The 11,325-nt window shown below is 46.3% G+C and overlaps 1 protein-coding gene across 1 annotated transcript; it reads right to left on the minus strand.

Annotated features, from left to right (window-relative positions):
• Positions 1-1,186: 1,186 nt before the first annotated feature.
• On the minus strand, positions 1,187-10,100 carry extl3 (exostosin-like glycosyltransferase 3). Its single transcript, XM_069708555.1, has 5 exons — positions 7,471-10,100; positions 6,144-6,271; positions 4,802-4,946; positions 3,869-3,997; positions 1,187-2,824 (listed from the first exon to the last, which is right to left on the minus strand). The coding sequence occupies exons 1-5, from the start codon at positions 9,607-9,609 to the stop codon at positions 2,615-2,617; spliced, it is 2,751 nt and encodes a 916-aa protein (XP_069564656.1). The 5' UTR covers positions 9,610-10,100; the 3' UTR covers positions 1,187-2,614.
• Between the last annotated feature and the right edge of the window lie 1,225 nt (positions 10,101-11,325).

An 11,325-nucleotide genomic window follows, 5' to 3' on the forward strand; every position in this document is an offset into this window, starting at 1 on the left:
TTTGCCTGCAAGGATTACAAAGCAGCCGCAGCCAGCTGGAGCAGGTCGAGATTTGGCTTCAAGAACACTTCAATTAGTCTCCGTTGGCTTCTCGTTTCAGCTCCGTTTGTGACGTTCGGGTTACAGTTTGACCTTTTTAACAACCAGTCATCTCGCTGCTCCCGGGTCAGTGAGGTCCCCCGACCCTCCTCCCACTCGGGGGCACCAGCTAGTTTTCCCTGGCAAATGACATGAGTTTTAAGGCTCTTATCAAGTCGGGACCTCTTTCTCATTAGGAATAATAAACTACAATGTTTTTTTTTTTCCATTTTATTGCATGTCTCATTATTAGTTTAAAAAAAAAAAAAAAAAAAAAAATTTTTTTTTTTTTTTAATAATATATTCAATAAATATACAGGAACCATGGACTTATGAGTTTTGTTTCATAAAAGCATCGTCACAGAACACAATTTGGGGAAAAACACGAATTTGAATATCGTATATAAAGGATCTTTTTTTTTTTTTTAGGTTTGTCTTTTGTTCAGATTACAGGAATTAAGTCTGACAAGGTCAAATCAAGGATTTTGGATTTATAATACATGAGGGGGTTGGGCTCCACCGGACTGACTCCTGGTAAAGTACCATGCAGAGTGGACGTGGTTGTGGGTGTACCAGACTGCATCTCTTTAGCAAGCACTCGCACCTCGCACCCGGCAAATTATGCCGTAAAGCAGCGGACATCGTACCTATTTGGCAAAGAAAACATTCATCAAGCAACGGTAAAAAGACAAAGTGAGACCAATATGGCGACACTGTAAAGTGACGTTTCTGTCGGAGGTGGGAAAGTTCTACTTCGAGCGATGACAGGAACACGGTGGGACATGTCTAACACTTGCGTAGCAGAGCCAGAACTGGCTACAGGTTAAAAAAAAGAGCAGTTGTATATTTTGGGAAACCGTTCCGCTTTCTGGCGGAGAGTTCGAGAGGAACGACTCGCGTTACACGGACAAAAACTTTCTGCTGGCTGTCGGTTAGCTTAGCGTAGCACCAAGATGGGAAACGGTAACAGCAGCAGTACACGTTTTTTTTTATAAAGCTCAAATATGAACACGTTACACCTTATTGCCTTAATCCACACAGAGCGTAGAGCACAAAAGCAACAAAAAAAAAGAAAGATGGTTTCATAATATGTGCCAGACTATTCCTGTGGTTTTACCGGTTGCCGGGAAACAGCCGAGAAATATTCCGACACCCATAAAATGAGATGTAGAGTTCATTAGTGAGCTTTAAAAAAAGGTGCTACTTGTTACCTTTTGACAGTCAGACTTGTTTCTACTCTTTATGCAAATTTAAACGAAGCAAAGCTCACCGTTTGCTGGCTGTAGTTTCAGATATAACGAACCGATTTGTAAAGAGAATTGATTTTCTCGCCAAACGCTCCACCAGAGAGCAACTGTATTCACCACAATATCAAACTGCTTTCCGAGTTTGTTTGTTTTTTTACCATAATTGTAACAGTACATTTAACTTTCTGCATAATTACAACCTTAATTAGATATCAAAGCCTACCTCTAACTGATTTTTGCCAGCTGTGGCTCCGGACTTAGTTGCGCTTCAGTTAAGGACATAGTAGCTGTTCATTGGTCAATATGATTTACATTTCAAACATGACTTCTTTGACCTCGGACCGGTTTTACAAACGTCGGTAAACACCCCATTAAAAAAAAACAGGCCGCTTTACACAAACGGATCATGTAAGCGTAAAAAAACAATAAAATGGTGGCTGGTTTTCATGACTTCTTTGAGGCATTATGGTGACCGCTGAAGTGAATCCCCTCTCGAGCACTTACTTAAACATGATTGGGCCGACCTGTTTTTACTCTCCAGTCGAGGTCCTGTCTCGTTCTGATCTCCCACAGGCAGATCCAGGTTCTGGGAAATGTTCACTCCACATCAAGATTGACACATTTAAACATTATTTAAAAAAAAAAATTAAAAAAAAAAGTTCAATAAAATACTTCTGACCATCAGTGCTTCTCTCACGTACATGTACAAGAAGTACAGTTTGTAACTGTAAAATGGAAAACAAAAAAAAAAAAAACAAAAAAAGCGAACTGGCAGCCATGTGCCACTGACGCTTTCGCCGTCTCGGCTGAAACAGTCTGCTGGGTCCAACGCAGCCCAGCTTCAGTCCGTCACTTAATTCACTCACTCCGTTGCCAGGTTGGGTTGAACCTGGGAGAGTTTCTGTACACTGTATACAACCACCTTCCTCCTTCAGCAGGCAGTTAAGAGGTGCAAATGACATCTGTGGCTAGTGGTTGACGATTGAGCATGATTGGAGAACATGAGGAAAAAGAGGAGTGACATCCACTGAAAAGGCTTGTTTTGTTGGCAGTGGTCCCTTTCAGTGTCCACTCTTCAAACTCTCTTGTCGATTTGTGGATTAGACCACCAGCCAGCGGCTTTCAAGGTAAACTTGTCCGACCCCAGAACTTTCCTTCTGTGCATTTACCCTGCGGTCCTCTCATCTTTGTCACTGCTTGCAGTGGGAGCTGCTGTTCTCTTTGAAATATTTCCAGTCCTTCAACACTCTCTCGCTTCTGGCTCTTGTGCTGCGTCTCTCGGCCCGATGCTAGATGAACTTGAAGCACTTAGTCTTATCGTGGGGCAAACGAGTCTTGAACAGCACCGAGTCCACGCGGAACTGTGTGTACAGCAGCGGCATGTAGCCGTACACCTTGACGAAGAAGTTGATGCACTTGTGGCGCTCGTGGAAGTGCGAGTCGTCGTGAGAAAGCGCCTGAGGGCAGCCGGGACAGCGGAAAGTCCAACGAGACGTTACCTGAGACGGATGGAGACAAGAGTTTTGTCAATTCAAGCTCTTTCAAAAAGGTACCCGAATCAGAAATGTCCAGACTCTTGAAGCCTTCACCGTCACATATAAATTATAATTATAAATTGGATTGCAAAAAAACTAAACGGCACAGAATACATGTATTCCCACAGCAATCAATGTATATTGACATTTTCTTTATTACTGATATTTGTTGCTGAACTCTTGACAACGAAACAACGCAAAATTAACAAACGCTGGCTTTTTTCGAGCCCTTTTTTTTTTTTAAATTAAGGACCCGTCGTTTCAAAAAATATGACTGTGTTAAATCTCGCCCCGTGCAAATGTGACTCGGGGGGAAAGTACGAGGATGAGACATCAATTAATAAAAATAACTAAAAGCAACAACGGGGGAAAAAAAAAAAAGGATTGGAGAAAAAGGAAAGATACCCCGAGGTCCGAGTTGTTGTTTTTTTTAATTCCTTAGCGGTGGTGCATAAAAAGCAATTTATTTTCTTTCTTTTTTTAATTTGTCTCATTTTGACTAAAAGAGAAAAATATGTTCCTTTACCATTTAGGAATCCACATTCAAACTTGCCCCAAATTCATTATTCACAAGGTTTATTCCTGGCAGTGGAACGCTGTCATGCAACACACTCCATCAAAGACGTCCTTAATTCCCCTCAGAAACACCCCTGAATATTAACGCCACGCGAAATCAAAAAGAACTTAAAAACTGAGGGCCGCAGTGACATTTCTGTTCCAACAGCTTCCCCGGCTTGATTCCTATCATTTTTTTTTTTTTTTTTTGTCTAGCCATAAATATACTCTCCGGTAATAAATGTCCTTCCAATAAAAATCCAGGAGAAAAACCAGGCATAACGCACCGATTCGATCTCCTTTTTTTTTTTTTTTCCTATTTATAATTTGTGTGTAGTATTGGATGTGCCAGTTTGAGTAATGGCAGGGCTAAGTAGGTGAAAATATGAACACGCGGGGCCCGAAGGGGGCAACGGGGCTTGAAGAGCCGGAGCTGCACGTTCCGTCACTGACCTTGATGGGTGGTTTGCGGGTGATGTGGGAGACCAGGAAGTTCATGGCGATGTCCTCGCAGTTTATGTACTCGTCCACCATGTCCCTGATGGCCTGGGGCATCACGTAGGAGTACAGGTACGCGTAGTACTGCAAGAACACAAACACACGGGGGGATACGTCACGGACTCGGCTAAAAGACAAACTTCACCCGACTGAAGAAATCATATCAATTTAATTATTCGCAACACTGCAAGTTTCTGGGCTGACAAATAATCCATTGAGTAACATTGTTAAAACTGTGCTACATTACAGACAAATACAAAACTGTAATAATGAGATTTTAAAATATGTCTTTTACAAGCAGAGGCACAAAGTGAGCCGCCTATTAGCGACAATGCTAACGGCAAAAGCAGTAATGATTCCGAGTGTGTCGGGAAAACTAACCAGCGAGGAGACGGGAACATTTCGTTAATCTATTTCAACACAGTGTTTTGTATGTCTGCCTTTAGCATCTCGTCTTGGCTACAAACAACATATAGACAGCCAGAGCACAAGAAGACCGCGGCCCGAACCACGTAGCATCTTTACGCTGGCCCGGCTCCGAGCTGGTGAAGAGCCTGTACTGTCCAGACCAAATGTGCAGTGGTGCACAAGATTTGACGGGAACTGCATGACCTCAGGTTACCCACAAAGACACCTTCCACAAGGGGAAGGCTTGGCCAGTACCAAATGTTTCTGTAGGTCATTGAAACATCTTTGCCAAAGTGCAGTTTTTATTTTTTTTTTTTTTTTCTTCCTACGACCAAACGACTGATGAAAACCCGGTCGTCTAAAAAAAAAAAAAAAAAAAAATGGTTCTAATCGACTGATGATGCGCTCGTCATCGACTATTTGGGGGCAGCCCTACTTGTCAGGGTGTGGTAGGTTTTTGTGGAGAGTGCGTGATCTTACCTTATGAAAGAATGCAGCTCCTGTCAGGACCATGGAGAGCTCGCAGGAGTAGTTGGAGTTGTAGAGCCAGGACTGATGGTTGACGTCCCACGCGTGATATCGCCCCGGGAAGCCCACGATGCGATCTCTGGCCTCGCGCCACACCCTGTGACACACCAACCGGGGGGGGGGGGTCAGCAAAATGTCCCATTTTCAATTAACCGATGAAGACCGACTGAATTAATACACGTTTAATGGAAGACTTTATTGTGTGGATGTGTTACTTAATCTGCGCATACTGCTGTGCTTTAAAATCCAGCTGCTTCAAACTTGCCATCCAAATATACAGTGTGACAACTATTTTGCTCTTGGGAAGCGATCAAGTATCCACACGGCTGTTTTCTATTACATCGTGTATTAGTATATACCCACTTTTTTTTTTTTTTTTTTAAGATACAATTACTCTTGGCACATGTTTACAGATGCTGTAAGCTTTGTCGCTGCAAGAAAGTCTTAAAGAGTAAAAAAAAAGAAAAAAAAAAGAAAAGAAAAGTCAGTTTATCAGCTTGAGATGCTTGAAATTCCTCCCTCAGACCCAGAGGATGCAGAAAATCTCCAAAAGCAATTTAATGTCTCAAATGAGTTCATGCGAGACCACTTAAACGTCTAAGATAGCCAGCTGCTGCGTAATTTCTCCTGCGTGGCGCGAGTGGAGGTGAGGAAGCATTCCTGGGTAATTCTGGGGGAGCCCCGAGATAATTCATGACAAATGACCTCGCGCGCACACTCGGGAGAGCTCGTCTCTGCCTGCCTGGACAATCTGCTGCTGGAGAGTCTGGGAGAGGCGGTGCACAAAAATAACTCAACAGCGTGCTTGATCATTTCATTGGTTTAAACACGGCCGTCATGCTGTATTCAAGTTATAAAAACACTACGAGTAAGACGCTGACAGCGCGTTTCCTGTTTAGTTTCTACACTTCCGTGGTTCCGTTTGTCTGTTATTCAGTGGGGGTTTTTTTTGGGGACATTTTTGCTTGTTGGAGGAAACGAGGCTTTCCCTTCTGTTTAATTCATTTTTCATCACAGCATTTTCCTGACAAAAAAAAAAAGACAAAAAAAAATACAGATTGCAATTTATCTAAACCTTTAATTGAATTTGAATATCTTACGTTGAACCTTGAATTTGTTGTTCATTGCCGAGGCAATACGGCTCCTTTAGAGATTGAAAGGGACGCTTTCTGTCGATCAGTGTCATTAAATCCATTTTGTTTTAATGTTGCCACGCGGTAAAGTGTTTCCGAGGTGGGCTCGTACTTTTCGCGGGCGCTGTAAAATACCAGAAGTACTGATGAGCTTCACTGACCTAAACCCAAACATGATCTCGTCGTGGCGGAGATGAGCGTCATCGTCGATGGACAGGATGGCCTCGGTTTCCACGGCGTCCCACGGGAGGAAGCGGTTGTTGAGGCTGTTCTTTTCGGTGCGGACAACCTGCAAGACACGAGACGAGACATTTTAAAAGACATGGATAAATGTGTCGGTACCCGTAGTCCTGTAAAGCCAAAAAGAGGAGAACCCGCTCCCTGCGCAGATACGAGGGGCTCCATTCTACGGTAACCAAAACACGGTTTCAGGTGACTGTTCACTAAATGAACACATCATTATTACATAGTGGAATATTCCATTTCTGCCAAAAGATCCTCCTCAATCCTACAGACTTTATGTTTCTGTTGAGACAGCTGGCGTTAAAACTCTGCGTGAAAACAATAATTTAACAGTCAAACTTGTTACCAGCCGGCTGATTTGGGCATTTTGAAGGATCACTTCATTTACTTTTGTTTTTTTGGTTTCCTGTCCGACTACATTTCAAAAGGTGATTTGATGCCAGTCGTTTTTATTCAGGAAGGGCACTCCGTCTTCACCCACCTGACATGATTCAGGGTGCGTTCAAAAGCCCGCAGCTTTGTGGGGCGTTCAGAGTGTTTCAGCCTGGAAACGGTCATCCTGCTTTTCTAACGTCATCTCCCTGAACATCGTTTCAGCTGCAGTAGAGATCTCAAATTTTGCTTTCAGCAAAAGATGACGGTGTCAAAATGATTTTTCAGGACAACACAACGGTTCTACTCCGTTTCTCTTCATTTTCAAGAGTTTTCCAGGATGTGTAGGAACCCTGTACTGGCGTGAATAGAAACTACATGAATATTTGATTGTTCAAGCTTAGTTCAAAAGCAAAACGTTGATTATTAATTGAAGTAACATTACAGAGCCCAGCTCTTTCCTTCATCTCTGTCAGTTCAGCACTTGTGAACAAAGTCTCCGTCACAAACTAGGCCTAATGCTGCAAATAAGAACCGCATGAATATTAGATTTTTTTTTTTTTTTTGGGGGGGGGGGGGCTTAATTCAAAAGCAAAAATGTTATCAACCATGCACGTCAAACTTCTTCAATCCTTTTAGTAAAGCTGCTGGTAGTTTGTAAGGACTCCTCCAGAGTTTCAAAGTGACACTGATCCAGATGTACTCGAGTAAACTTCACATCACTTCTGACACATCAGAACCGTTGCAGGTTACTTGCATTTCAGAGAGAAAGGATGCGAGGGCGATGTATCCCTTATGAATAAGACTAACGCTATTTCAATGAATGTGTGAACATTTATTGAGTGAAAGGATCTTTCCTGCAGGAGTACTCACCACAATGGGCAGGCCGATGTCTGGCCACAGCAGGTCATCTGAAGGGGGCTTGGGCGAATTCCACACCACCACCACCTTGTTGAGGTACGGAAGTCCATTCAGCCTCTCCAGAGAGTTCATCAGCACCTCCTCCCTCTCGTACGTCAGCATCACCACGGTGAACTGCTCCCGGGGCACGTTCCCACCCAGAGCAGCCTGAAACTCCTTCCCAGAGCCTCCCGTACCCCCGCCGATGGGCCTGAAACCGGTGCCGGAGCCCAGGAACTTGGCTTCAGAGGGCAGCACGGGGTCAAGAGGAGTGTGAGGAAACAGGTGGAAAGGCCCCGGGGCCCGGTTCCACGCTCGGTAGGTGTCTGCAGCGGTGTATGTGAAGTTGCGGAGAAAGCGTGGAGACGCGTAGGGGGGCTCAGTCTCGACCGGACCCAGATCCAGGTCCCCATTGTCAGCCAGGTTGGCGTCGGTTCCTGCCAGCTTCCCGGCTTTGTGAGGGATCTCGTGGGCGGGCTCTTCTTTGATGGGGGACGCCGGGACTTGGATGCTGGTTCTGATACTGGCCATGATTGTGTTGAGAACGTTCTCCGAGGTCGAGAAGTAGGTTTCCCACAGAAAGCGACCCTGCCGCCTTATAGCCAGCATATCGTTGTCCGACAGGCTGCGCAACAGGAAGTGGAGCTCTGTGACGCGGGGCTTCGGGACTATAATGGCAGCTTCACTCCAGCGGATAAACTGGTGGTAAGGTAGTCTGGAGTGGTCTCCCAGCACGACCGGGATGGCTCCTACTTCCAAGGCCTCAAAAAGCCTCATCCCGCAACCTGCTGAGGCCACTAGCTGTCCGTCACCCGCAGCGATCACCAGGGCAAAAGTAGAAGCCTTGAGCACCTCCAGCCGGTCCTCCCTCTCTCCACAAAGAGCCCACTCTGTCGGCAAACTTGGTCTCGGGTTCTTGCAGGTGAACTCCACCAGCACCTGGTCCAAGTGGCTGTCCTGCACGGCCTTTAAGGTGCCGATGATGCGATCATCGTAGTCAGCTGGTGGATCTCCCTCCATTTCCTCCTCGAACGACTGAGGGGGGGCCTCCTGTAAGCTGCTCTTCAGGGACTCCACCCTCTCACCCTGGAAAGTGAAAAGGTATTTCCTCTTTACCGGAACCTGCGGTGGCACTTCCAAAAAGTTGGGTTCTGAGAGGGCATGAACGAGAGGGGACACGACCAAGTCGAAGCCCTCCCGGTACTGCTGCTCCAGGAAGGTGGACTGGGCGACCGCCGCCCGTCCTGCGCTCACATTATACAGGAAGTTCTGTGTCATCGACTTTCTCGAGAGATGCACCAGTACGTGGTTGTGTCCGTCAGATCTCCAGTAGGGAAGAGCTTTCAGCTGCTTCTCCAGCTCTGAAGGAGGCGGCAGCGGAGAGGAGGAGGACTCCTGCAGCTCTCCGACCAGCACCAGATACAGACAGGCAATGCTGGGGCTATCGGTTACATAAATGTTGCTCTTAACTGACGCAGCAAAAGCCTGCTTCACCAGTGGGTCCAGATATTCCCCCCACGGATAGGAGCCCGTCTCGTAGACGTACACAGGGAACCCGGACGTAAGAGGACAGCGCGCGTAGTCGAAGCAGGAGCGCAGGCGGCAGGAGCGCGCGGACTTCGGCGGCGGCAGTCCTGGGTCCTCCTTGTCTGGCAGCAACCTGACAGGCAATGACAGTTTGGGCTGGTTCTGGGCCATCAGTTCTTTATAGGAATGCTCCGTCTGGCTGATGACATTCTTCAGCTGCAGCAGGTCCTGCTTGGCGCTGTCAATGCTGCGCTTGCACGCCTCGATGCGCAGGTTGAGCCGGGCGATCTCCCCGTTGAGCTCCTGCCTCTTGGCTTCCAGCTGCAGCAGCTCCTCGCTGACAGACTCGCGGATGCGGCACAGGTCCTGCACATGTTTGGCCTCGCACAGTTCGCCGCCGGGCCGCGGGCCGAAGATGCGCTTATCAGGACCGCCAGCTTCGTCAATGGTAGTGAGGTAGTAGTGAGCGATGAGTGGGAAGAAGACCAGGATGAAGAAGAGCATGAAACTGAGCCACGTGAGACGCACGCGTCGCAACACCCACGGCTGGCCTCCGACACCCACCCCACCGCCGTTACGCTGCATTATTGACCCTCTCAGTCTGCTCCTCGCCCCGCCAGGGAACCGTTGCTATGGGGATCAGCAGCAGCCATAGTCGACCTTGTCAACAAGGCAGCGGGATGGATACTAAATCATCAAAGCCAGGGTGTAACTCTGTCCTTCTGGAAAGGTCATCTGAGGCCGCCTACCTCCTCTTCAGAGTCCCGGGGATATTGGCCTGAGGTTGAGCCTCACCTGTACTCTAATATGTGCTCTGCATAAGGTAATGCCATTTCTATTGTGAGTTTTGTTTTTTATTGTGCCAAATCTATGTAAGAAAACTGTCCCGTATCTTGGGTGGGGTGCCCCTCAATGGGTGATGCAAGGACAGCATGGCTGCTCGCAGGTCAGGCAGAGAGCTGGGAGGACCAGTTGGTTCTGGTCTCGGTCTCGGATGTTCTCATCTTCTGACGCCTCATCAGAAAATCCCCCGGAGGCTTAGCCTGAGGAAACTCCTCGTCCTTTTTCTTAATACAGGAACCTGAGAGAGAGAGAGAGAGAGAGAACAACAGAAAAATGAGTGACAATGATTATCTGTAGCAATATCATAAGAATGTGTGCAGGCGTTTGTTGGAAAAATTACTCGGAGGCTCAGTTCAAAATCAAACACATCGGACATGTATTCTTGCAAGAAGGAGCAACTCAAAGAGAGGTGTCCAGCAGTGCTCCCAGATCTCCTCCTAGTAGGGCAGCTTTTATACAGTGTGACAAACAGTCGACAGTCACCCCCATTCCCTTTGTATCTGCTTTCGTATGGTAATACTGAGTTGGTTGTAGGTCACAAGATAAGGACACAGGGGAGTCGTCAATTAGATGCGGAAAGTAAAACAAAAGGAATCACTTGCAAATAAGATAAGACAACAGGAGAGACTTTTCGGAGCCACTTAACAAGAGACTTTCTGGAGCCACAATGCAAATAAGGAAGAGACTAATCTTTTTTTTTCCATCACGCTGCATTTAATAGATGATTTAAAGTGGAGCTCATTAACGTTGCTTAGTCAAATATCTCCTCTTTATAGTGCACCTGTAAACGGTACAAGGCCGTTTCATGAAGCTGAGCAGCATTTAGTGAAGTGAACTCAAGTCACAGCCTTGAGGTTGATCACATCACTTTTTCCATTGATAAGGGCAGCCTGGTTTGTCTTCACAGAGATGCTACAGTATATGTGTCATATTTTTAGTCTGGCTTTCCTCATCCAACCACTGTAAATGTTCCTTTATCAAAACCCAGCAGCTTTCCCTGTTTTTCCCTGTACTCTGTGCATGATTGCCTCCTGTAAGAAAAAAAAAAAAAATCATCATAGTGCTGCAGAATACCAGGGGGTATCTTTTACTTTCAATTTTCTCTCTCTCCAAGTCACAAAGAAGGAGCACAAAACAGGGGAGAGCCATCACTAGTCAACCGCACACAGTCGGCGAGCCAACACCAACAGCACCTCCAGCAAATCTCATTAAAGGGCCTCCTCCTGCGTCCCAACCTCATCATTGTCTCATATTACTGAGCATCCTTGATAACAGCTCATCCCAGAGAGCGGTGCAGAATTATCTTCACTGGTTCAGAGGAGGAGAAAGGCTCCAGCTTACACAAAGGAAACCAGCAGCATCTTCTGACACACAGTGCTCGAGTGTTGCTGGTTTTTAAGTTCTTGAGCCCAGACAAATGCAGGAATAACCTCATATACATGTTGGTATCCAGCTTAC

This window comes from Brachyistius frenatus, unplaced genomic scaffold (assembly GCF_029030835.1).
Source record: "Brachyistius frenatus isolate BFR_SWC_R1_liver_20210118 unplaced genomic scaffold, ASM2903083v1 Contig_76, whole genome shotgun sequence".
Lineage (NCBI taxonomy): Eukaryota > Metazoa > Chordata > Actinopteri > Embiotocidae > Brachyistius > Brachyistius frenatus.

Bases quoted from the DNA above. Each gene is read 5' to 3' on its own strand.
- extl3 (XM_069708555.1), bottom strand. From the start codon at position 9,609: ATGCAGCGTAACGGCGGTGGGGTGGGTGTCGGAGGCCAGCCGTGGGTG. The intron at 6,272-7,470 runs GTGAGTACTCCT...CGTGTCTTGCAG, and splicing joins ACATCGGCCTGCCCATTGTG to GTTGTCCGCACCGAAAAGAA. The intron at 2,825-3,868 runs GTCAGTGACGGA...CATCCGTCTCAG, and splicing joins CCCGCAAACCACCCATCAAG to GTAACGTCTCGTTGGACTTT.